General features: G+C 42.8%; 1 protein-coding gene across 1 annotated transcript in view; it reads left to right on the top strand.

Annotated features, from left to right (window-relative positions):
- The window catches only part of fmnl1b (formin-like 1b), a 51913-nt gene extending 25081 nt beyond the window's left edge, over positions 1-26832 (top strand). Inside the window, exons 8-27 of the mRNA XM_080456098.1 lie at positions 5561-5648; positions 6230-6306; positions 6736-6829; positions 12051-12125; positions 12987-13097; positions 13655-13804; positions 14415-14516; positions 14874-15117; positions 16165-16428; positions 16931-17055; positions 17818-18020; positions 19587-19821; positions 20172-20240; positions 21137-21217; positions 21818-21947; positions 22402-22565; positions 23143-23244; positions 23462-23560; positions 23996-24119; positions 25349-26832. Coding sequence (XP_080312224.1) covers positions 5561-5648; positions 6230-6306; positions 6736-6829; positions 12051-12125; positions 12987-13097; positions 13655-13804; positions 14415-14516; positions 14874-15117; positions 16165-16428; positions 16931-17055; positions 17818-18020; positions 19587-19821; positions 20172-20240; positions 21137-21217; positions 21818-21947; positions 22402-22565; positions 23143-23244; positions 23462-23560; positions 23996-24119; positions 25349-25449 — 2638 coding nt within the window. The 3' untranslated portion in view covers positions 25450-26832. The remainder of the gene's footprint in view (positions 1-5560; positions 5649-6229; positions 6307-6735; positions 6830-12050; positions 12126-12986; positions 13098-13654; positions 13805-14414; positions 14517-14873; positions 15118-16164; positions 16429-16930; positions 17056-17817; positions 18021-19586; positions 19822-20171; positions 20241-21136; positions 21218-21817; positions 21948-22401; positions 22566-23142; positions 23245-23461; positions 23561-23995; positions 24120-25348) is intronic.
- The last annotated feature ends 299 nt before the right edge of the window (positions 26833-27131 follow it).

Here is a 27131-nt window from a genome sequence, read left to right as displayed (position 1 = left end):
GGGGGGGGGGGTGCGACCCATTCTGAACCTGAAGGGTCTCAACAAATACCTCACGGTTTTCCATTTTCGAATGCTGACAACCGCTGCGCTTTTACGCACCGTGCGTCTTGGGGACTGGTGGACGAGTATCGATCTCAAGGATGCTTATTTTCACATTCCAATCTACCCACCGCACAGGAAGTTCCTGCGCTTCGGGTTCGAGGGGAGGGTGTACGAGTACAATGTCCTCCCGTTTGGAATGTCTCTCAGCCCCAGGGTGTTCGTGAAATGCACGGACGCAGCCGTGGCTCCACTGAGGAGGCAGGGGATCCGGTTGTCCACTTACATAGACGACTGGCTCCTGGCGGCAGGCTCGAGAGAGGAGGTGATGCGACACACGCGCGTGGCAGTCGCTCACCTGACGTCCCTAGGTTTCATGATCAACGCCAAAAAGAGCGTACTGGTTCCGTCTCAGCGGACCACCTTCTTAGGGATCCTGCTGGATTCGAACACGCTCATGGCGCGCCTATCCCAGGACAGGGTAGACAGCTTTTTGGCGTGTGTGAGATCTTTCCACGTGGGGCGTCCAGTCAGTTACAGACTGTGTATGCGGGCGGCGGGTCTCATGGCCTCAGCCATACACCTGGTCCGCCTAGGCAGACTCTACATGAGACCTTTCCAGCGGTGGATGTTGGCGCTAGGGATCCCATCCACTATGGGTTCGCGGAAAGTGGTGGTGCCTCCACGGTGCGTGGAGGCTCTCAGACCATGGTCACAGGCGCCCTTTCTGACCGAGGGGGTCAGTGTGGGGGTTGTGACGTCACGGATGGTTATCACCACGGACGCCAGCCTGACGGGATGGGGGGCCGTCCACGAAGGCCGCTCGGCCAGAGGGGTGTGGGACGTCGCTATCAGGACGGACAACACCACGACCATGTGCTATATCAACAGGCAGGGGGGCTTGCGCTCCCAAGTGTTGGACAGCCTGGCGTGCAGACTGACGCGTTGGTGCGATTCGCATCTCGCGTCGATTCGAGCTTCACATGTGCCGGGTCTCCTGAACAGCGGAGCGGACTTACTGTCCAGGGGCGAACCCCGGTACGAGGACTGGTCCCTCAAGCCGTCGGTGGCGGACCTGATCTGGGCCAGGTTTGGCCGGGCGCAGGTCGATTTGTTTGCCTCCGAGGAGAACGCGAAGTGTTCTCGCTTTTTCTCGGTGAGGGTGGGGGACCGTTCACTGGGCATGGACGCACTAGCCCACGACTGGCCGGACGAACTGCTGTATGCGTTCCCGCCACTGGACCTGATCCCCTCAACACTGGAGAGGGTGAGACTTCAGGGTCGGTCAGTGCTGCTAGTGGCTCCGGCATGGGGCGTGTGGAGGTCGGAGATAACACCTCTCCTCTACGCCGAGCCTTGGCCCCTCCCGCTGTACAGGGACCTACTACGGCAGGGAGGGGTCGACATCTTCCACGAGAGACCTCAGGACCTAGACCTGTGGGTTTGGCCCGTGAGAGGCAGACCTTGACTTCGTATGGCCTGCCCCCTGACGTGGTGGCCACCATCCAGGGGGCAAGGGCCCTTTCCACGAGGTCCGCGTACGACGACAGGTGGAACCTGTTCGTGGCATGGTGTCTGAGTCAGTCACCGCCGGTTGAGGCCTTTCGGGCCCCGGTACGCAGCGTCCTCATGTTCCTACAGGAAAAATTGAGGCAGGGTCTGGCTTTCTCGACGATTAAGGTGTATCAGGCGGCCATTTCCGCGTGTCACGAAAGTTTCGATGGCATGACGGTTGGCCAACACCCGATGGTGCGGGGGTTCATGAACGGCGCCAGGCGGGCCAGGCCGGTCTCTAGGGCTCTGTTCCCGGCTTGGGAACTGACGGTGGTGCTGGGGGCGCTTTGCCTCCCACCGTTCGAGCCTTTGGAGTCAGCGGATCTGAGGATCGTCAGCCTCAAAACGGTTCTTTTGGTTGCCCTGACTACAGCCAAACGGGTCAGCGACATACATGCGCTCTCGGTGAGTTCGGAGTGTATGAGGTTCGTGGGTGACGACAGTAGGGTTTTGCTTAAGCCAAACTTGGCGTTTGTCCCCAAGAACGGGGTGGTCACCCAGACGCCGGTTGAGCTGGTAGCTTTTCATCCGCCGCCTTTCGCTTCAGCGGAGGATAGGCGGCTACACTGTCTTTGCCCGGTAAGGGCTTTGAGGCTCTACTGCCAGAAGACGGTGGCCGGCCGATCGTCGTCGCAGCTGTTTGTCTCCTTCGGCCCGGGTGATCAGAGGAAGGCAGTGGCTAAGGCGACGCTTTCTAGATGGATTTTGGATGCCATTAAGCTGGCCTACGTCAGTGGTGGCGTTCCAGTTCCAGAAGGACTGAAGGCTCATTCTACTAGGGGCGTGGCTGCTTCCTGGGCCCTCTCCAGGGGGGTTTCGGTCCAGGAAGTGTGTGCGGCCGCAAACTGGTCGTCACCTTCAACGTTTGCGGCTTTCTATAGCCTGGACGTGGCAGCAGCGTCAGTGGCGCATGCTGTCCTAGGGGTGGCGGCTGTCTCTAGTTAGAATGGGGGGAGCTAGGCTGGTTTTGTTTTTAACCTGCCTTTTTTCTCTTCCCTATCTTCCTTCTCTTGAAGTCCCCTCGGGACCACCTGTGGTAGGTCTCCAGGGGAGGAGGGCCCCTGTTTCCTTGTTTCACTTAAGGAACGGTGTTGTGTCCCCTACCTTCCTTCTCTTAAGCTGAGCTAAATGAGGTAAATGAGGATAAAACAGAAGTTCTCATAATTGGCTCCAGTGAGCAGAGAGAATCAATAACAAGTAGACTTGGTAACCTGGCTGTAGAAAGTAACACCACAGTAAAGAACCTGGGGGTGATTATCGATTCTGAATTGAATTTCAATACACACATTAATCATGTCACCAAGATTGCTTTCTTTCATCTTAGAAATATTGCGCGAATTAGAGACTATCTGTCGTTAGACGATGCAAAGACGCTGATCCACGCTTTTGTTTTCTCTCGGCTTGATTACTGCAACGCACTCTACTCTGGCCTGCCAAAGAAAACAACTGACAGATTACAACTTGTTCAAAATGCGGCAGCCAGAATTTTAACTAAAACCAGGATGAGAGAACATATCACTCCAGTTCTTGCTTCACTACACTGGCTCCCGGTTGTTTTTAGGATTGATTTTAAAATTCTTTTAATAGTTTATAAAGCTCTAAATGGTCTGGCACCTACCTACCTCTCTGACTGCCTAGAGAGATATGTTCCAAACCGGGCCCTCAGGTCTTCAAGTGCTGACCTGCTCGAGGTGCCTACAATGACATATAAAAAATACGGTGAAGCAGCATTCTGCTTTTACGGACCGACAGTGTGGAATAAACTCCCATTACACCTAAGACAGGCAGCCTCTGTCGATAGCTTTAAAGCACAGCTCAAGACCTATTACTTCACTCTTGCTTTTAGCTGATTCTTTGGTTGATTTTTAATTCCTCACTGTATTCCCTATTTTAATGTTGTTTTATGCCTTTGCTTTTGCCTTTGCTTTTATTTTATTTTATTTTATCTTTGTTTGCTTTATTGTTAAATTGGTTCTAACTGTAATTGTATTCTTGCTCTGTAAAGCACTTTGAGCTGCATTTCATGTCATGAAAGGTGCTATACAAATAAAGTTTATTATTATTATTAAGTCCCCTCGGGACCACCTGTGGTAGGTTCCCAGGGGAGGAGGGCCCTGTTTCCTTGTTTTCACTTAGGGGACAGACTTGTGTCTGTCCATTAGTTGAATAAGGCAGACTTGGTCTGTCAGGGTCCTTTTATTAACATCATATACCGCACCCTGGCCCGGAGGGCTGGGGCGCCCGTGAGGCCGAAGGTCACGTCCAGGGGGACGGGGCCTTATGGCTAGGGGGCGTGCGGACCTGAGATTCGGTATGGCTATAAGCCCCAGGGGGGTTTATGCATCCCATAGTGAGTATGTTACGGAGAATTAGACAAGAAACTCAGGGTTACGGATGTAACCCCGGTTTCTTTAGAATTCGGAGTAACATACTCACCTAACACCCCTGTTTGTGTGCATCTGCATGCAGGAAGCGTGTTAAAGAGGATGAGCCACGTCACGCAAGAGGTTTTATACCTCTTCCGGTTTACCGGACACGTGACATACCCTTCTCAGCCAATGAATGGCCCGGGAGTTTATGGTATGTAGCTCTGCATCACGCCAGGGGGCGCTGATATCCCATAGTGAGTATGTTACTCAGAATTCTAAAGAAACCGGGGTTACATCCGTAACCCTGAGTTTTTCTTCATAATCAGCGCTGTGAGTATTTCATAAACTGTGATGGGTAATAATAAACGTCTAATTACATTTAGCACATTGCTTGAACAGAAGATAGCCAGGCTGTGTAATTTTTCCTGTGGTGTATTACATTTGCTGTGTCCTAGTCGTCATAATGTCCGTGTATTTGCAATGATGTTGACACACAGCGGGCATATAAACATGCATACAAACCACATGCACACAAACTACGACAACAAACTGTCTCAGAAGTCTTATCTTTCTCATCTGGAACAACTGCATTCTTGTCAGGATAATTACTATGTACTGTACTTACAGTATGTATGTTATCAGGGGACCTGCAGTTTGGCAACGTGATCCTTGCATCCGTGTGAGGTTTGAACGTATGAGTGTATGAATGTCAGAAATGTCTGCAATGCTCAATTTGACAGACAGTCCATGCTCGTCGTGCGACGACTGGGCGGTTCCATTTTGTTGAGGACACACTGTCACTGATGCCTCCCAAGTCCCAACGGGGGTGTGATTGTGATGATGTCTCAGCCATCGCCCTCGGCCCCGCGAAGGCCTTTCACCCATCTGCCTCTGTGTCAACTCTTCAACTCTATTTCTCTTGTTCTCTTACCTTGTTATTTCTCATCGTCTCCCCCTCTCTCTCATATGCATTGAATTCATTCATTCATGAACTTGTTTTGAATGGTCATGGGTTGATTAAGAACTCTTTTCTCACCTTTGCTACTTTACCAGCCTCTATGATCTATTGTTTACACTACAGTGTACTATTGAATATCGTATTTATATAGTTTCTAGCTTATTTTGGCTTATCTTGATACTTTGAGAACATTTCTGTAAATAATGAGTAAATGTTTCTATAGTATTGCTTTCAGTGTAATGCACCAACCTCACCAAAAATACATTCCTTGTATGTTCAAACATACCTGCCAATGAAAATAATTGTTATTCTGACATACTGTGCATTATGACATACTGTACGCTGATGAAGGCTTAGGCCAAAACATTTCTTACTTCCCTGTGCATCACCATATTGTAATTTTTGATTAAAATAATTTTAAGATATGGATTTCCCAAGGTATTTATTATACGCTTGGTTGTGAACCATTCTGAACCATTTCATGCTATTCCTTTTCCAGGAAACATTTTACAATAATATGTGATCCAATGGCAGCTCAAAATTACACTATGCCGACTACCACGTTATGTGCTATCACTGCAGTAGCTCTGTGGTGAGAGACACAGCGATAATGGAAGGAATTGAACTCTCTCCACCACAGGAAAGCCCTGAGGACCTCACGTGTTGCCAGCCAGCGAGATGATGTTCACCTCTGCATCATGTGCTTACGTGCCATCATGAACTACCAGGTACCAGGTTCTTTCCATGAATGATCAAGCCTCTCTATGCACAGAATAGTCCATAATCCTTTTGTCCATAAACCTTTGTTGCTTGTATGCCCTGACACCTCCTAGGATAAGGGCCCTGGGTTGACAGGGGCCCTCAGAGATCCCATGGTTTATAGATCTTATTGTTTTGGGGTCCACATTGATATGTTGTCTTTGGACCCATAATTCCAAATGCCTATTACGTTAAAATGATTTTTTTTGCAACAATTTCTTTTCAATGACATTCATAAAAGAATAATAATATTAATAATGATAATAATAGTTTTCTTGCATACGTACCATTAAACCAATTGGTTGATTGATCTACTTTGATGATAGATGGAACTATCAGGGCCTCTATACTGTATAGGGTTTTGTAATGATAGCGACGTGTGTGTGTGTGTGTGTGTGTGTGTGTGTGTGTGTGTGTGTGTGTGTGTGTGTGTGTGTGTGTGTGTGTGTGTGTGTGTGTGTGTGTGTGTGTGTGTGTGTGTGTGTGTGTGTGTGTGTGTGTGTGTGTGTGTGTGTGTGTGTGTGTGTGTGTGTGTGTGTGTGTACGCCAGTCTGGCTTCAACTTGGTGATGACCCACCCCTGCTGTGTCAACGAGATCACTCTTAGCCTCAACAATAGGAATCCTCGGTAAGGCTTGTGGTGTGTTGTATTTGATCTCTCACACATCCCCCTAGGTGCTGTGTTCAAAGTAATGTTAATTTGTAATATGTTACATAACATTGTTGCTGTCAGCAGAAACCTTGTATCTACATATTTAAATGTGTTATGTTTTTGTGTTAATTAATGCCCTATTTCGTCATACTACAGTGTCACACAAATGTAGCAAAAATAGCAGATATACAAGTTGTGAACTTGTAGATCTGCCAAGATTTGTAGATCTGCTAAGTGTGTCTGTGGGTTTTATATACAATATTGAACCAATGAAAAGTATTAACAAGAGCTTGTGTCTAAATAACAACTACATTGGCTCCATTGGAACACAGGTATTTTTTTCCCATTTCCTGAAAAGTAACTCCACATAAACCAACTTAACAATGTTCCTACCTCCATCCCCAGGACCAAGGCTCTGGTGCTGGAGCTGCTAGCTGCTGTTTGTCTAGTGAGAGGAGGCCATGACATCATCCTCTCTGCCTTCGACAACTTCAAAGAGGTCAGATGGCCCTCCAAGATGATGGAGACTCAGAGCCACTCTCTTTTCTGAATGCGAATGTATTAATCTTCCCTAATATTAGAACTGCATGAACATCCCTATTCTGGGGGCAAATATTCGGCGAAAATAGCAGATCTACAACGTCACCATGTCATTGTGTTTTTAATGGCAGAATGCCCCCTATTCTGGGGGCTAACATTCAGCGAAAATAGCAGATCCACTACGTCACAATGTCATTGTTTTCTTAATGGCAGAATGTGCTTTGTTTGTGTGCTTATGAGCTAAAAGAGTGATTTTGAGACCTGTTTCAGCACGGCACAGAAGCATCAGAAGATGATTGACAGTATTTGGACTTACAGTATATCTTGGCCAGCTACTGTAGCTTCCACTAAAGTTCTACATTGCTTTACATTTGTATGATTTCATTGTCAAAGTTTTGACAATGAAATCCCTGTATTGTAGTTGACCAAAAGTTATTTATAATGAATGATATGACGAATATTTTTCTAGTATTAGTTATCCCTAACTAAACATAGGGTAGATTTTGATTCCTACAATTGAATGTTAGGGACTGGTATGCTAGTTATTCTCACACCGCGTTGAAAAGCAGGTTAGGCTCACTCCCATACCCCCCACCCTCATGTCAGCTGTCAAGCCCAGCTGTTCCACAAACAGCCTAAATGGAGTGATGAGACATTGATATGTGAAACACTTGTTGCGTTCTCTCTCCGCTGTCTGAAAAGGCAGCAACTGTTGCCAGCAGATCACCTCTTGTGGTTACAACAAGCAAGACAGAATGGAGTCTTGCATCGACCTAGGATAGGCTATTATTAGCAATGGTGGAGGATGCGAGGACCCTACCCTGCAACAGGCCCCTTAGCAGTATCTGGTGTTGGTTGGTCACTGTGAACAGGGCACAAAGTTAACGTACATCATATGGCCACTGAAGATTTAGAATTCTCTCAGAGTAGTTCAGAAAACATTTCTTGAAGATTTTCTTTTTTAAAGTGTTTCAATATCTATATTCTGATAGCAATCCTTGCTATTGTGTTTGTTCAGTAACTTGGGTTTCCCTGTCTCTCAAGCTCTTTAGTAAACAGAAAATGCATTTTCAGGTCAGGATACCAATGTGGATAGAGAACGCATGCAGGCTACAGGATACACAAGTGAAATTGGAAGTGATGACACAAAGAAGTGAGCAGACAAAAATGGAACTGGAACACTAAAATTGAAGCTGATAAATGGGTACTCTCTCCTGATTGGCTGAAATTGGCAACCCACCTGAAAATGCATTTTCTGTTTATTAAAGAACTGGAGAGATGTGGAGACCCGTGTTACTGAACAAACATTCTATACAGCAATGATTACTATCAGAATATAGACTTTTTTTTAACAGAGAACCCCAAAAAATCACTTCCACTACCTTTAATGCATTTGTAGTGCCAATGATCAGTATTTTGTATAGTTTTTCTAAATTGACTAATCTGAATTTGAGAATTTACATTGTTTTGACCAACTGCTATTTTCACAATTTTAAAAAGAAATTAAATTGATTTAGCAAATTATTTTGAAAATGTTCCCAAAATAACAAACTGTTATGAACACACCATAGTTCCATTTGGGTTGTATCTGCTGAAAGAGATGACATGTCATCTGGACTATGGAATTGGAAGGATTCCATGTATTAAATATAATGTAACTCTGCATTTTGGATCTACTCTGTCTGGTCTTAGTAAGGCTCACTCTGCAGCAGTTGTGGGTACATTTACTTCTTTTAAAGGGCCTGTAATATGACACAGTCAGCGATAGGCATCATCTCAACGATATACACGAGGTTCTGAAATATTTACATCTACAAGTGACTACACCTGTCCACACTTTTCAAGAAAACTATAAATGCAGTTAATGATTGACATGATCAACTACTGTATGTGATGGCGTTTCACTTACTGTAGAGTCACATTTGAGGCTTTTGCACCACCTATTTTCCATGTATGCTGGAGACTAATTTGTATGGTCAGAAGGAAAATTCACCGTTTACCTGATCAATCATTGTGATGGTAAATAACATGAGAATCTGTGGTCGTTGAGCTGAATAGATTAACAGATTGATTTCAACCGCAATGTCAGAACCTGTCATTTTCAATCCACCAAATCATCTGGTGAGGCTGGTCAGTGCCAGGTTGAGAAGAGGCCTATCGGTTACCACAATGGCATCTCTAGTAACACAGCAAGTGGCACTTGTTTTGGTACACTGACGACGTCCGCAATGTGTGTGGGTGAGAGAGAGAGAAAGAGGAGGTAGAGATGGAGAGATAAACAGAGAGCACATGGCGGAGGAGTAAAGTAGAGGTGGACAGGCACCGCGCCAAGGGCTGGCTCGTGTGACCCTTGGCAGCGGAGCGTGGGCATTGTTTTGGGCTCCGCAGGGAGGGGTGGCCTGGCATGATGCATTATTTAGAGGACATGAGTGGGCGAGGGGGTGGTGGTTAAGGCACAGCACGGACTGATGCTAATGGTTCAGACTGGAGGCGTGTGTTGTCACAATTTGAGACAAATGTCTCTCTCCTCCTGTGCACACACACACACTAATCTGTAATCCCTCTCTTTGATGTGCTTTAAAAAATAATGTTTTAGATTTTACCCAAACCAATGTGCTTATCACTGTAGCCTTATTTTAGACCTGTCGGAATCAAACTGCAATTATGTGGTTGATTTGATATTGAGTCAGCTGCCGGCATGCTCCAAGACTGAGGTTTTGTTGAGCTAATACAAGAACACACTAGACAACATACAGTATGTACTTTACACAACACACAGCACTAGCTTTAAGTGACATTTGTTCCTGTTTACCTCTGAACTCTATGCTGAACTTGCAGATCACAGAGGCCAATTAATCCTGATCACTGTCTACATACTGTACACTAGCTTTTAATTAGTCTGCATACATGTCAAGTTACTGAGGTATGACTGACTTGTCACGTCTCATATCCTTAGAGCACAAAAATGGACCGCTTAAAAGAAAACGCTTTTGCTCAGCACTGTCATTTAAAAAACTTTAAGCTAAAACATTGTGACAGTATGGTGGAATTATATATTTGAGAGAGGCTACGTGTGTACATGCTGCCCCCATGTGGACACAGTGAAGTTAGTCTCATATCCACACCTTCAAATGAAGGTTTCGGTAACTTTGCTCTTACGGACATGACAAGGAGCAGGGTTTGATTTGCTGGGGGGATTGGGGGGATCTGATATGCCCCCCTCTGGGTTTTTTTTTTTTATTGTCCCTGCTTCTGGTCAGACTGAATTAAATAAATGCATTTCCTTTTGGAAACTGGAGACTGTGACATATTTTTATGTTTGATAATATCACTATTTTTTTTTTTAATCTGAAAGACATGGCATGTCATCTGGACTATGGAATTGGATGGATTCCTTATATTAAATATAATATATTAACAATGTAATAAAAAACTAGAAAAAGTGCTCCTCGGAGCACAGGTCTCCGCCAGGTCAGGTACGTTATTGTGGCCTCCTGGTGGCGCTATAATAGGCCAATGTGAAAAGGGTGCCATTTCTTCCTCGGCTTAGTGGGAATGTGCATGCGTTCATGATTTGAGGCATTTTGTTGCAAAAATTTGTTTTGCTAAAGTAGACCTGCTGGTGGCGCTATAACAGGGCAATGTGAAAAGGGGGGCATTTCTTCCGCGGCCTAGTGGGAATGTGCGTGCAAATTTTCACGGAAATCGCACGCTGCGTTCATGATTTGAGGCATTTTGTTCAAAACGGACCAATCCTGCAAACTTTGGAAGCCAACCTTAGCCAATGAGGATGGAATATGGGAAATCGGACAGATCCGTGTTGATCACATGGCTATGGAGATACTGTGTACCGATTTGCATGTTTTTTGGACAAAATCTGTAGGAGTAATAGCAAAAAAATTGTTTTGCAAAAGTCGGCCTCATGGTGGCGCTATGACGGGCTGATCTGAAAAATGTGGGGCAGAGGTTCTGCTGTGGTATCCAGGGAGTGTGTGTGCACAGTTTCACAGCGACTGGGCCAACAGTGGCGGAGATTAGCTGGTCGCAGACAGAAGGACGGACACACACACACACACACGGACGGACACACGGACGGACGGACGGACAGGGGGTAAAACATACTCTCTCGCCATGCCTTTCGGCCTGGCGGAGACAAAAATATGTTGACCTCGTTAACAGGGTGTCCCTATTTTGGGTAAATTATCAACATTTTCCAACAATCTTTCAATCTTGCAGACGCAAGCATCATGCCGCGTTGTAGATCTGCTGTTGGGCATACGTGGTTAAGAAAATGCCCCCCCCCTCCCCCATCTGCTTTGGAGGGTTCAGAAAACCACGAAAACAGTTGCGGTACATCAACAAGGGAAAGCTGTGGCTGGCAGGGTGGTGTCACATAGAAACACGGGGCAGCGGATAGTACAGGGTGGGACTTCCGCACCACTAGATGCGACCTCACCCACTTCCTTTAGTTAGTCCCTTAGGTTTGTATAAACAAAGTAACTAGGTTAGAGTGAAGTACTTCCTGCTCTTATCTGGTTTTCAAATCTGATGAAGACAACCGTTTCTGTGGGGTCACACAAGGGTCAGTTCTTGGTGCATTGCTGTTCAATCTACTATACTGTATGCTCCCACTTGGTACCATCATACAGAGACACAATGTGTTCTGCCATTCTTATGCTGATAATACGCAGTTGTAGATCTCACTTTCACCAGATAACCTCAGTATTATGAAAAAGACAAAAGACTGAGATATTTGCACTAGGTGCTAAGGGGGGTGTGTGTGTGTGTGTGTGTGTGTGTGTGTGTGTGTGTGTGTGTGTGTGTGTGTGTGTGTGTGTGTGTGTGTGTGTGTGTGTGTGTGTGTGTGTGTGTGTGTGTGTGTGTGTGTGTGTGTGTGTGTGTGTGTGTGTGTGTGTGTGTGTGTGTGTGTGTGTGTGTGTGTGCGCGCGCACTCGACACCAAATAGATACAGGATGATTCTATCAAATGCTCAATCTGATCAGATCATGGTCTGTTTCTGCATGTCATCCTATCTACATAACCATCTTGTTCCTTTCTCTGTACTCTGCTATGCTATTTAAGCAGAAATTTCTTTAAGATGATGGAACATTGTTTTCTCTTTGCCAGATGCCTCAGTTCTGATAATTATATTAATCGTGACCTTTTGCATTGTTTCCCAGGTTTGTGGAGAGAGGAGCCGCTTTGAAAAACTTATGGAGTACTTCTGCAATGAGGACAACAATATTGACTTCATGGTAAAGTTACTGTGACAGATTTTTTTTAAAGATATATATAACTGATGTCCAGTTGTGTGCATAGGTCAGATCCAAAGGGGGCTTTTAGCCCCAGCCCCTTTGTTTGGATACTCACAATGTGGACTTAAAATATCAAATATAAGTATACTTTCTGCATGATTCTGATTCTGATAAAAGGTTGTAAGTGCCACAGGTCATTTGAAGTCGTACGATATGCCATATCATTTTGAACAGCACATAGACAGTTGTTGTACCGTACCACTTCAAAAACGATCTCGGCTCGCACTAGTGAGATGCTCAGCTGCACTATAATACTCGTAAACAGAGTTTCAGTTTCAAGTAAACATACTGGTGAGACATGGATGGAAGAATGCCTTATTGAACTTGTGGTTTTGGCCTTTAATGTCATGGCAAATAGAAAATAGATCAGGGAAGACTTGACATGACTTGTTTGAGATAGGTAACCCAACACACTATAATGTGTGGTTGTTTTTTGTCAAAGGTATATTTTCATTTTGATCAATCTTAAAGTACAGATTGATTTGAAATGTCCAGCTGGAAATTATCCCATGAGAAAAGATTGATTTACGAACAAAATTCCAACATCTTTGTTGTTATTCAATTATTGATGTAGCTTTGGTAAGATGTTAAAGACTATACACAAACGCTAAATGTTATCATAAAGCCATTAACAGGAAGATTGTCTATTTATGTTTGATAATTATAGGTTTTCTGTGTTTTTGCTTGCAATCTCTGTAAGAGAGAAAAAGTCTTTCTACAAGAGATTTCTATTCTTCAATGCTGTTTCATGTTCCCCATGAAATGTACAGTATGTAGGTACTTACAACCTTTGCCCACCAGGTGGCGTGCATGCAGTTCATCAACATTGTGGTCCATTCGGTGGAAAACATGAACTTCAGAGTCCACCTTCAGTATGAGTTCACCTGCCATGGCCTCGATGAGTACCTAGAGGCAAGTTTTTCTGAACACTGAAGACCATGACCCATAATAATTAGTCAAACTGCAGATATTATTTTCATATATTTGTTAATTATTTAGGTCAAAGAGCAATAAATGTAAATGAGGCCTAAAGGCGGTTACACACCGGCGAATATGCGAATATACGCAAAATTCGGACTCGTTCCGAATAATTAAAAGACGCTTTTTTTGCTCCGCGAAACTGATGTGGAAGCTTGCATTGACTTTATAAGGTTTTTTAAAAAAACTTATTATTCGCATGAAAAAAATCGCCCCGGTGTGTAAGGACCTTTAGATCGATTTTACTTATTTATTGTCACCTGCAGATACTGCATAACACAGATGGTAGCAACATTGCCAGCAGTGAAATTATTTAAGATTTTCTCAACCGTGTGAAAAAAATATCGGATTCACAATCATCTATAAATCTATAAAATACAAATAAATCAGAATTTGTGCTCTTTAGCACCTTTATTGATGCAACTACAAACAGCAATTATGCTTGTCTGTATGAGAGTGGATGGTTATTTGTGGCCTCCTCCCCTGTGTAGAGGTTAAAGTTCACAGAGAGCGACCGACTGCTGGTGCAGATCCAGGCCTATTTGGACAACCTGTTTGATGTTGGGGTGCTGCTGGAGGATGCAGAGGCCAAGAATACTCTGCTGGAGCACATGGAAGAGCTGCAGGAACACAACGCACAGGTGAGTGTTGACACAAATGAAAAAATGACACAGATGCTTTCCCGGATTGAATGGGTTAATATATTGTATAGGGCTGGGCGATATGATCATTTCAAACTTTTGCCTCGATTACAATTAATGAGAGTTTATGTTATACACTTCTTAAAGATATATTTTTTTAAAGTCTCAAGGTCTCAAGACTCAAAGAGTCTCCATTGAGTCTCCTACCGGAGACTCCACTGGTCATCAAAATATTGGCTTAGGAATGCGACACAAATTGGTAGAAAATAAGTAATCTTTTGGGTGAACTATCCCTTTAAGTGGTTGATGTTCATAATGTGTAATGGGCTTATATTTTGGGGGTTCCTTTTCACATTGAATTCCAACAGGCAATACCTGCTTGGTTTATTTATTTTATTATTATTATTCATTTAATAATAATATATTTTAAATATTACACCATATGCAGTAGGCCTATTATTTTATTTTAAAATAATGTCCATCCTTCTTTTGTTGTTTCCATCTTCAGCTTGTACTTGGTCAACCTGACATCTTTCTACTTCATGGTGTTCAACATGTCTGATTACACCTGTTTATTATCTGTGTGTGTGTACGCGTGCGTGTGTGGCAGCTCAACATCAGACTCCAGGAGAGTGAAAGAGAGGCTGTGGAAAAAGTATCAGAACTGGAGAAGAAACTCTTTCAGACCACCAAAGACGTGGAGCTATTAAAGGTACAGTACACCCAAATATACATATGCCATAGAACAAGGGCAACCTACAGTAGAGGTGTGCATACTGCAGTTGGGCCGTGAAGTGCCAAATGTCAATAATGATGTAAAGTGATGTAAATCACTTACCACATCCTTCAGTGGTGAATAGATGAATAGTTCAGACTTAACATAATGTGTTAATAATTGACCTCCTTGACCTTGGCCTTTCAGTAACTCGCACAATAGGTCAAATATAGAGCTAGAGAAATTATATACAGTTTCATATCCTTGTTCTGATTTATTGATGATAAAGTGTATTAAGCCAAATTATAACCATCGTATCATACACGGTATATTGCCGTGTTATTTCTGTTGCAGGAGAGTCTACGAGAGTCCTGCTCCCAAGTAGCTGTGTTGCAGCAGCGGGAACGGGAGAGAGAGATAGAGCGCGAGAGGGAGAGAGAGAGAGAGATGGACAGGGATCGTTCAGCCCAAGCACTGAGAGAGCTGGAGGCCAAAGTTCAAGGCTTGGTGGAGCAGGGTCTGGTCCGAATGGAACGCAGACCCTCTGGAAGCCTGGACATCCAAGTGGTCCCAGTTATCCAACTCATCCCACAGACAGGTAAGCCATCCTACTGAAGTCTGATGTGGAGTCTTCATGTTTTTGGGAAGCACGATTCTGGCCAGAGACCTACGTACAGTATGCTGCATATTGTTCCCCTCTCTGTCCTCAGCTTCCTGTCTTTGCCTGAAATAACAGTTTTTTTCCAGTTGTGAAAGTCATCCACTGTCACATGATTACCAAATTGTGTGAGAGAGCTTAAAGGGATACTTCACTTTCGGGCCGGGGACACATTTAAAAGAAATATTAAAAATAAATGAAAAAAGTTATGGAAAATTCATGGCCCCCTCACACATTAGTAGGACACTGCGTGTCGTGAGGGGGCCATGAATTTTCCATAACTTTTTTCATTTATTTTTAATATTTTTTTTAAATGTGTCCCCGGCCCGAAAGTGAAGTATCCCTTTAACAGCATTGTAAGATGTCTGATTGGGTTCAGATAACTTTCCCATCATTTTGTACTTCATTACCTAATTTTACTGTCATTGTATTATCTAAATTAATGGCATAGAATATAATCGAATAATTCAAGAATAACTAATAGAATCTGAAAGACAAGGTACTTCCAATCCACAAGCCTCTTTGGCTAATTCATTTAGAATGCCAGTTTTATTTTCTTAGGAGCTAAAGTAACTTTTTGAACTGATTGAATGTGGTTTACGTACCTGCTAAAGTGGCTACAGTAGTACAACAGACAAACGTATCAGACAAAGTAAAACTTTACTTGCGTTTGACTAAGCACTATAAGGCCTGTATATATTGCATAATGTGCCAAACCATTAGAAATGATCAGAATTGCATGTCTTGGTTCTGCTACAGTATAATAATGTCATGAAAACACTTTGAAAAGGCTCCAATGGAGACTGAAGCAGCTTAGACTATGCACTCGTATGTTTTAATTTCTGGATCAGATCGGGTCACAGAATCAACTCTCTACTCTGTATTAAATGACTCGGACCGGTATCATAGACCAAATAAAGGTTTATTGTCACATCCATATGTATATAACATTTTCTTTTACCTTTCTTTTCCTTCCCCATCTATTAGGTGATGCAGTTGATAGCCGTGAGAATGCCACCTCCACAGAACCTGATCCCCTCTCACCAGAAGATTCTGTAGAAGGTCCTCCACCTCCTCCCCCACCACCTCCTCCGCCTCTTCCCCCAGGCTCGACGGGACCACCACCACCACCACCTCCTCCTCCTCCTCCTCCTCCCCCTCCACCACCTCCTCCACCCCCTCCACCATCACTGCTGGCCCCAGGAGGTGGTGTACCCTTACCGGTAGGAGGTGCACCCAGCGGGCACTTGGGTGAGGAGTTTATGGAGCTGAGACTGTTTTGTTATTTCCTTTATACTTTATTTGATCAAGAAACTAGGGGTGAGAAATAATATTATCAAATATTGATCTTATTCAATAATTAGTCAACCATTAGAAAATGCATCATTTTTATTTTAGTCATAGAAATGCTGTATTACTGATCATTTTTAATTATGTGATATAAATATATATGTAAATTAACCAAAATGTAAATGTTTGTCTTAATGGTATATTATAAAATGAAAAATCAAAATGTCTTTTGACTGATGGGTGAGCTTAAGCAATTGTAAGATGTCTGATTGGGTTCAGATAACTTTCCCATCATTTTGTACTTCATTACCTAATTTTACTGTCATTGTATTATCTAAATTAATGGCATAGAATATAATCGAATAATCTGATTAATCTATTGTGAAGATAATGGTTAGTTGCAGCCCTACAAGAAACTGCACCATGTCGTTTCAGTGTGTGATGGTGAGTTGTTCTCTCTCAGGCCCCAGGAAGAAGAGGACCATTCAGACTAAATACCGCATGCCACTGTTCAACTGGCAGGCCCTGAAACCCCACCAGGTGGCCGGGACCATTTTCCATGAACTGGATGATGAGCATGTGCTAGAGGTGAGAGCATGGTACCAACACTGTACTGCTCACTGTGTCACCGCCTCTAGATCAGCTTTTTGTCTCCGCCAGGCCGAAGGCCGAGACTATGTTTTGCATAGTCCGTCCGTCCGCGCTAAGCTATGATGACTAAAGCTAAGACTAAATATATTGCCAATTTCGTCAACAAATAAAAACTAGAATAAAATGTTAGGGAGGGACTAGTGGAGAAGAGATCCAGTAGGACTAAAAGACAAGTCATTTTATGTTTGGTTGCGCTCTGAAAATAGCAGATCTACAAGCTCACATCGCGTCGCAGCGCCATACATTTCTGTCGACAAAATCAACTGTAGCTTTAGTCGACTAAAATCATATGATATTTAGTCGACTAAAACTAAACTTTTCAGATGACTAAAATATAACTAAAACTAAATGAAATGTAATTAAAAAGACTATGAATAAACTACATCAAAATTTGGGTTGCGTTGGCCAATCAGGGAAGCCCATGCCTACACCCTCCCAAAGACACAGAGATTCAGTGCATCCTCCACAGGCCCGCGGACAGACAGATACAAACATCCATAGTTTTTGGGTTCTGGACAATCATCTGTCTGACGATTCCCACTTGGCACTGCACACGCCCGGGTCACCCCGGGTCATCACCCAATAGTTACAGACAGACAGACAGACACAGGTTTTTGCAATTTAATGATAGATATTATTAATATTATGAAATGTATAAGACATTTCCTTTCATTCTTTCTATCATATCTTCCCCGCCAGGAACTGAACATGGATTCCTTTGAAGAGCAGTTCAAGACTAAGGCCCAGACAGCCCCTACAGAGCTGGGTACTATCAAGATGAAGGCAGCCTACAAGACACCCAGTAAGGTGTCCCTACTAGATCCCAACCGGGCCAAAAACCTGGCCATTACACTACGCAAAGCAGGAATGGCTGCCTCTGACATTTGCACTGCCATAGAGACGTATGTACTGTTTTCTCTGATTTTCATTCTACATGTGATTGAAAATGTGTAAAAGAGCAAAGTTCTTAAACAATGACAAACCAGATAGTCAAGAGTTAGGGTTGTGGACAATAAACAACATTCTATTTTGTATAATGGGTCCGGAGTCCGGACTTCAAGTTCAACATAAGCCGTTTGTGACCTTCAGGTCACAAAATGGCCCCTACGCTGAGACCTGTTGCCCTTCACTGATCTTAGGTCAGTGCATATATTTACTGTTCCAGAATCCCTTATCTTCTCCATGCCCTGCTGCTGTCTTTGATCAATTTCAGCCAGTATCCCTCCCCTCACTCTCTGACGTAGTCACTCATCTCTGGTCTACAAACTGCCCCATAGATTGCATCCCCTCCCGTCTTCTCAAAGATTTTTTTTTTCTCCAGTTGGCCCAAGTGTATTAACACTGATCAACTCATGCCTTATCTCAGGATGCATCCTGGCTGCTTTTAAACATGCCGTGGTGCATCCTTTAATTAAAAAGAAATATTAGATCCATCCATTCTCTCCAATTTCATGGCCATTTCCCAATTACCGCAAAAGTTTTAGAGAAAGTAGTTTATGTTCAGCTGCATGCGTTTTTACTCAATCAACAATTTGATTTTAACTGTTGACTCTGGTAGCCCGGCCAGTTTGGTCCTGCTTGATCTCTCAGCTGCCTTCGACGTTTGTAGATCACAGGATGCGTCTTGAGCATCATGTTGGCATTACGGGTACTGCCGTAGCTGGTTTAGGTCCTATTTGTCGGAAAGAAGTTTCTCCGTCCAGCTGGGTGAATTATCATCCTCTGCAGCCCCTCTCACCTCTGGAGTACCCCAAGGCTCCATTCTGGGTCCTAACAGTGTCATCACATCTCCCCAGTCCTGGCCCTCCATTGTCAAATTTAGAATTTATTTTAAAATGTTGAAATTTTGTTATTTGTTTTAAAATCCGTCAATGAGCTGGCTCCCCTTTATCTGACTGAAATTCTCCAACACTATAACCCAGTTATAGCTTTAAGGTCAGCTGACCTCCCATTACTGATTTTGCCAAAATCCCGACTGAAAACCAGGGGTGACCGTGCTTTTGCGGTGGCTGCCCCTAGGCTCTGGAATAACATTCCCCTTCACATTAGATCCGTCCAATCCATCGAGGCTTTTAAGTCCTTGCTTAAGCCTCACTTTTTCGCCTTGGCTTTTAATCACAGCTGAGCTGATAATTGTATTGTTTTGTTGGATTGCTTTTAACCTGTGCAGCACTTTGTTCGACTATGGTCGTTTTTAAATGTCCTACACTACACTGTGCCCTGTTCCTCTCCATATGCTACTGTAGATACATCCATAATGGTCCCTACACTGTGCCCTGTTCCTCTCTATAATTCTACTGTAGATACATCCATAATGGTCCCTACACTGTGCCCTGTTCCTCTCTATAATTCTACTGTAGATACATCCATAATGGTCCCTACACTGTGCCCTGTTCCTCTCTATAATTCTACTGTAGATACATCCATAATGGTCCCTACACTGTGCCCTTTTGCCCTCCGTATACTAGATACAACCAGGAAGCTCTGAGCCTGGACTTCCTGGAGCTGTTGGAGCGTTTCATCCCATCAGAGTATGAGCTGAAGCTCATCCACAACTACGAGAGTGAGGGCCGGCCCCCCGAGGAGCTCAGCATGGAGGACCACTTCATGGTGCGCTTTGGGAAGATCCCACGGCTGTCCCAGCGCATCAGCACTCTCACCTTCATGGGCAACTTCCCTGACGTTATTCAGCTAATACAGCCTGTGAGTTCCCTAGGGGCTTCAGTAGACCGCTTCAAAGACCTTGTTTACTTCTGAATCAGCCAGTTTCCTGACAGGAATCTTGTTCTTTGTTCATATGAATTTGCGTTTGCACTGTAGGTTCAGTTATATTGTCGTTACAGTAGAAGACACTGTATGTATGTCTGTATGTCTTCTTGTACCTGTTCCATTTTTACTTCTGTCATAGAAAGACAAAGGCACATTTACATGGATGGACAATAGACATTATATTCTATACTATTCTATGCCATGCACATTTTTGGACTGTTTGTATTCATACTGTATCTACGTGTTTAACAAACGAGTAACTATGTTCTTCATTGTCCTGACAGCAACTTGATGCCATCATTGCTGCCTCAATGTCAATTAAATCATCCAGAAAGCTGAGGAAGATCTTAGAGGTGAAGTCATATTTCAATACATTATACACAGTAACACAGATGTATAGGTATAACATTGGCTTTGATTGATTGATTGATTGATGTAGTTTATTTAGAAAGACATGAGAATAGTACATGACAGTACATAACAGTACATGGAAGTACAAATTCACAATACAAGGTCTACTAAACTGGAAACCCTCATTAAGCATTACGCTTGTTTAAGATGAGAACCCCATGCACACAAATCATGATGAAATATAAGAGGCAGGCAGATATACACACTACTATACAGAATGTCATACAATCAGCTTTCAGGTTACTGGTATGACGAGAGAGAGAAAAAAAAATATATATATATACAAAAGAGGAAAATTTAAGGAGGGGGGGGGGGGTAGGGGGGGTAGGTTAAGACTTAGACAGGGGCCATTTTCGAATTGCAGCCTCCTGAAGGTGTATCTTTAGGGCAGTTTTGAAAGTGAGTAGGGTTTTACACTCCTTTACTCCTTTTGGTAGGGCATTCCACATTTTTGATGAATAGCATGAGAACGAGTTCATACCCTTAGATTGATTGAATACTTAATTAACAAGATCACTAACAGTACATGTAGTACAGTCAAAAGTTATGCTAAAAGGACACAAAAAGCCCCAGGGGCATGTTTCCATTGTGGTCCATTGTATTCAATTCATCAGTACAATACATACAATACGATACGGAGTGTCATACATGTCAGTAAAAGCTCCAGTCGCAGCAAAAGGTATATTTACTGAAAAAGGAGGGGTGTGCTGCACGATACTATGCAGCTAACTGCAGTTTAATACAATATGCCACAGTAGCACCTGCAAAAGTATGAAATCCCAGCATGTACTGTATGTAGTGTCCTTGACAAGAATTGTGACTTCTTCTTCTGATACAGATCATCTTGGCATTTGGAAACTACATGAACAGCAGCAAGCGAGGGGCAGCCTATGGCTTCAGGTTGCAAAGTCTAGACTTGGTAAGTGAAAAAAATATGTCACATTAAAGCCCCCCAGTAGCCTCTAAATTACAGTAGGGCATAGCAGTGGCGGCCATTTTGTGGTGCCACAGATAGAAAACCCATTACGTTTTCCCATTTAGATTTCCGAAAATATTTATATAAATTATTTTAAGCCTGGAACCAAGCCACCCAGGCTCCTGAGTCTGTGTCTACAACTATTTGAATACTTTTTTAATTCTATTATATACTATATTAATATATACACTTTTTTTTTGTTGCAGTTTAACAATATTTTGATTGATTCACCAGGAGCCTGGATGGCTTTGTTCCAGGCTTAAAATAATTTATATAAATATTTTCGGAAATCTCTATGGGGGAAATGAATGGGTTTTCAATTGGTGGCACCACAAAATGGCCACCACTGCTGTGCCCTATACCACAACCACAGATGTCATTTGTCTACCCATATGAAATTTCACGTTCAGAATTTACAACGCCACTTGTCATCAGTTAAATGTAAAATAATCTACCCTCTTGTACCTATTCTTCTTATAGCGGCGTATCTTGCCTTATTTAATGTTGTACGACCACACCATTGCTGTTCTCTCTCTGTCCCAGCTGTTGGACACCAAATCGACAGACCGCAAGCGGACCCTGCTGCACTTCATTGTCGGCGTCATCCAGGAGAAGTACCCCCAGATCCAGTCCTTCTACACAGAACTACACTTCATGGACAAGGCTGCTCTGGGTGCGAGGCCTCTGCTCCTTCTGGCCGGCTTCACTGTTTTGTAACCTGCCAGTTAATACTTACTATGTCAAGGCATTTAAGCCTTTTCTCTTTATTCTTCTTATTTAACCTGTATTAACCAGGCAGATTACTTAAAGAATAAATTCATATTTACAAGGACGACCTGACATCTCTGACCTTTACCATCTGATTTGTATAATTTTGGTATTCTAGCATTGTAGCGTGGATTGACTGATTGATCGATTGATTGTTTTCTTTATTGACTAAAACAAAGACACAGTGTGAGCTTGTAGATTGATACATCCATTTTCTGCGAAGCGATTTGGTGTAGAAGGAAAAACGTAATGGTATATGAACACAATTTATATGTATGTTCATTTTAAGCTGAGCCTCGGCACTGTGAATACTTCCGAATGCCAATTATGCTTACATTAACCTTTTCTTCCCCCTATAGTATCCTTGGACAGCATTCTGCAGGATGTGCATGCCCTGGAGAGAGGCATGGAGGTGACCCAGAAAGAGTTCTCCATAGAGCAAGACAACCCCGTACTCCAAAGGTTCCTCACCAACAACAATGCACTGCTGGGATCTGTAGCAGCCGATGGCAAGACTGCCCAGGTCAGCCCTATAAGCAGTGCTGTTTGGAAAAATAATAGTAAATAAAAACCATATTGTATGCATGCATGCACATTGCTAAATGCAATGCATTAGTGTGTTACATACACTGTTTGTCATCTGTAGTCTTAACAGCAATACCTGTTTATTACTAATGGTAAATGGTGCATTTTTATAGTGTCTTTATCCAAAGCGCTTAACAATGTGCATTACATTCACCCATTCATGCACGCATTCAGACACCGACGGCGGAAGAAACCATGCAAGGCACCAACCTGCTCATCATGAGCAGTTGAGTGTTCAGTGTCTTGCTCAAGGACACTTCGACAGTAACGAACCCAAGCGGCCGCTGGCCTGAGCCACTGCCATTAATGAACTAAATTCAGACATTAACCACTTGCCAACCATTTATTCAGCTTGGACGGGCACAATAAATCTGACGCTAATCGACTTAGTTGTATGCAAGATTAACTGTGGACAGACGCACACACACGCACGCACGCACACAGATTTCCTGCGGAGATCATTATTTGTGTATGTTGACATGAAAGTGTGATTGCTCTTTTGGTCTGCCCTACAGGATGCATACGACTCCGCTGTGGAGTATTTTGGAGAGAACCCCAAAGCCACGCCTCCCTCCGTGTTTTTCCCTGTCTTTGTCCGCTTCATAAAGGCATATAAGGTCAGATGACATTGATGTACTCCTTGATGGATTGAATGATTTGATGGTTGACAGTCAAATAAAAATTTAAGATTTCGCTGCCAAAACAACCTGTCAATTTCAAACTGCTGCTAGTTTCATAGTCACCATTAGTCATTTATAAAGTACAATGCCAAGTAATGCCATTACAGCACTTATTCATTTATGTCACAATATAAATTATTGTCCTCTGTGACAGCAAGCTGAACAGGAGAATGAACAGAGGAAAAAGCAGGACTTTGTGAACAGGGAAGCTCCATCCACTCCGCCCAAGCCTGAAGTATCTACAGGAAATAAGGTATTGCCATAGCTTCTCTTCAGATACAGTACAGTGTGAGCTACATACGTGTAAGATAATAGAGCTAGTTCACCCCTTCAAAGTGTGTAAACAAACTAAGAAATAGAAAGGTTGCACTCGCATTCTGGCAACAAAACATGTCTGAAAGGAGACTATGTGAAGCATGCTATGTAACTGGGCACATTTACGTGTCTTCAACATTCATATATCTGCACGCACACACACACACACACACACACACACACACACACACACACACACACACACACACACACACACACACTATAACTATATATATGTATATGATATTGTGTGTGTGTGTGTGTGTGTGTGTGTGTTTTTTTGTTTTTTTTCCTGAGCTTCAAAAGTTCATGATGATGTTAGTATTACACACTGAGTCCAGTTCACTGAAAGATCTCTTGTCACTGACCTTAGAATTCTCAGGCCTCCACTATGCCAAGGCTCCCCCAGATGGATCTGATAGCAGAATTGAAAAGGAAACAGATGAGTCCTCTGGTCAGGGAGGGCAAGGATGGAGCCATAGAGGACATCATCACAGGTATCATACTGTACCATGCAAAGAGGCACAGGGCCACACAGGTCAAACTGTTCGTCACTAGAAAGGTCCCATCACTCTAATATAATTTGTGGGATTCATAAGTGAATGTAACATACCATTGGAATCATTCAGTAATGCTTATAAGACATGCTCCACAGTCACTGGTCAAAGCCCTGGTTGTATAAACGTTTTTTAATTCGTTATCTCTCTATAGCGAGTCTGACTAAAATTCGTACTCTTATCATTATGCAACTGGTCCCACGTGCTTATGCTACTAAATCCTCCAATCTCCTGCTTCTCCCTACCTTCAACTGTTTTCCTTCTCATTTTTTGCTGGTAATCCCCATGCATTTTTCATGAACGCTCTCCCCTGTATACTTTTGTATTTGTAGTTAGATCTTTACTCCTTAACTTTTTTGTCAATCTTTCCCCAATTTCTTCCTGCCTGCTTTTCCCTCATAATCTCTCTCTCTCTCTCTGTATCTGTTTATCTCTGGCGTCTCCAAGCTCTTAAGTCTGTGCCCTTCACGGCACGCTCTGGCAAGCGTTCCTCACGTCTTTTCTGTGATGCTGGCTTCAGTGACGACAGCCTCTCCTAGTTCCTTTGTTAACACGTAGGTCTACTGTACATTTCCTTTTGCTCACCATCTCTCTCTTAATCATGGCTAATTTATACTTTGCCCTACGATCATGCTGCTCGCTGAAACTAACTGATTTTCATCCATTTAAAAAGCAGTAATCTTCAGCCAATGATGAAGTGTAAATTGGGCTTCACTTTGTCATTACAGCCTGTAATGTTTTTGTCATTGTTTTTCATTAGAGAGTAGACTTGCTGAACAACTATTTACTGCTTTGTTCACATTTAATGTGTTCTGATGGTTTCTGTATATATTTATGGACATTTACAATACATTTGTATTGCCTTGTTGCAACCTAGTTTTCCCACTCACAACAAACAAATTATTTATTTATTTTAAATACACAATCAATAAACAGTGCTCCTCCTGGTAAGTAGCCTTACAGTCCTTATGTTCTGTAGATCTATGGAACCATCCTTACAGTCTTTCTGCTCTGTAGATCTATGGAACCATCCTTACAGTCTTTATGTTCTGTAGATCTATGGAACCATCCTTACAGTCTTTATGTTCTGTAGATCTATGGAACCATCCTTACAGTCTTTATGTTCTGTAGATCTATGGAACCATCCTTACAGTCTTTCTGCTCTGTAGATCTAAGAAACCAGCCTTACAGGAGGGCAGATGGTGGCAGACGCAGCTCCAAGTGGAAACAAGGACAACAGCTTCATGTCTCCTCAGACATTTCCCTCTGAAACCCTCCACAAATGCCACCATGAACAAACGCCACTTGGACTCTGAAGACTGGGTTGTCAGCCATTTGTCGAAAAGATTTCATCTTCCCAGGCCTGTCCAAAGGGCATGGGTTGGGGTGGGCATGGCTTTGTGCTTTACCGTTTAGCAAATATGGGAATGATCAGATGTGCACCATTAAAGGGTTATGCATAAACAAACACGTTGACACGTTTTAATTGAAAATACATCATTTTGGCATAGAACACAGTCGTATATAGATTAACCTTAAGGCAGAGTAAATGTGTACAAGCATGTGGATACCCTCACACGCATGCTCTCTCCCAAAAATACATTCTCGCATACACTCACCCATACCTGCAGGGTGGGATTCGTAAAAGAAATGGAGGGGAGGGGGTAAGCTCAAGCTTGCAACGTGTGGCATCACCACGTGTTGTGAGCTTGTAGATCTGCTATTTTAACTTTTTATATATTTTTTGGAAATAGAAATATTTTACAGTTTTTGACAAATTTATTTTACAGATTTTGATTTTTCCCAAAATAGGGATTCCAGGGTTAATGTGGATTACATTATTTTTTTATTAAATTGTTAAATTGTGATATTATCAAACATAAATATCAGAACGTCTACATTTCCCAAAAGGCCCCCCCTCCCCCAGCAAATCAAACCCTGCATACCTGTACTGTTTGTGTACGCACACACCCCAAAATGAAACACAACAATTTACTGTACTTCAGTTATAGAGAGTGCTAACGCGCTAAATTCACCCCTAAGCTTATGCATTTGTGGTTCAGACACAGTAACCATATCTACAATATGGTTGGTCAAACCCCTACTGTTCACTACTTGGACTGTTGCTTTAACTGCATCTAGAGCAGTGAACTGCAACCTTGGTTGATTTTAATAATGTATATCATTGTAATGCAACTGATCATAGACACTGGATGGAAGGTTGAGCAACGGTCTAACATAAAGAGAGATTAATTATGTATTTTATTCGTAGCTCATTCTAATTGTGCTATTCACACAGTCGTAACATATTTTAATGGTTACGTCATCTAAAAATACAACTTGAAATACACTCAAAAATAATGTAGTAGGCCACTCATATGAATCATGCTGATTGATTAGGGGGTGGGGGGGGGGACGACGCCACAAGTGTTTTGTTTATTAGTTGTATTTTACATTGCATCTGTTCCAACTGCTTTTAATTAATGTATCTTCGCCCATCTGTCCGGCTGTAAGTCCCAGAGAATAAGAAATGTTCAGGAGGAAGCCAGAACAAGATATGTATTATATTTAAATTATTTTTAATATGGATGTGTATGAACCCTAGTCTTTGCTTCTGCTTTTGGGGATTGAACAAATAAAAACTTTTTTTAAATCATTAATGGCCTCATGTTTTTGTGTTTTGTAAAATTGAGAAGAGAGGGCTGCCACATAATATAATATAGCTGTGCAGCTGATAATATGGCACTAAATAATACTTTGTATGTGTATCACATAGGCCTGACCTCGACTAAGTCGAATAGTCGACTGGTTAGTCGCGGCGGGTCCGAGTCGACTGCGTGTCTCTTAGTCGAATCTAGTCGAGGAAAAAAAATAAAGATATATATATATTTTTTTTTTGCATCGACTATTGGCAATTCGTCGCCAATTAGATTCGACTAAACAAATCCTTAG

The sequence above is a fragment of the Gymnoscopelus braueri genome (assembly GCF_963280865.1).
Source record: "Gymnoscopelus braueri genome assembly, chromosome: 17".
Taxonomy (NCBI): Eukaryota; Metazoa; Chordata; class Actinopteri; order Myctophiformes; family Myctophidae; genus Gymnoscopelus; species Gymnoscopelus braueri.
The sequence above is the reverse complement of the archived record's forward strand: the minus strand, read 5'-3'. Positions and strand labels throughout refer to the sequence as shown.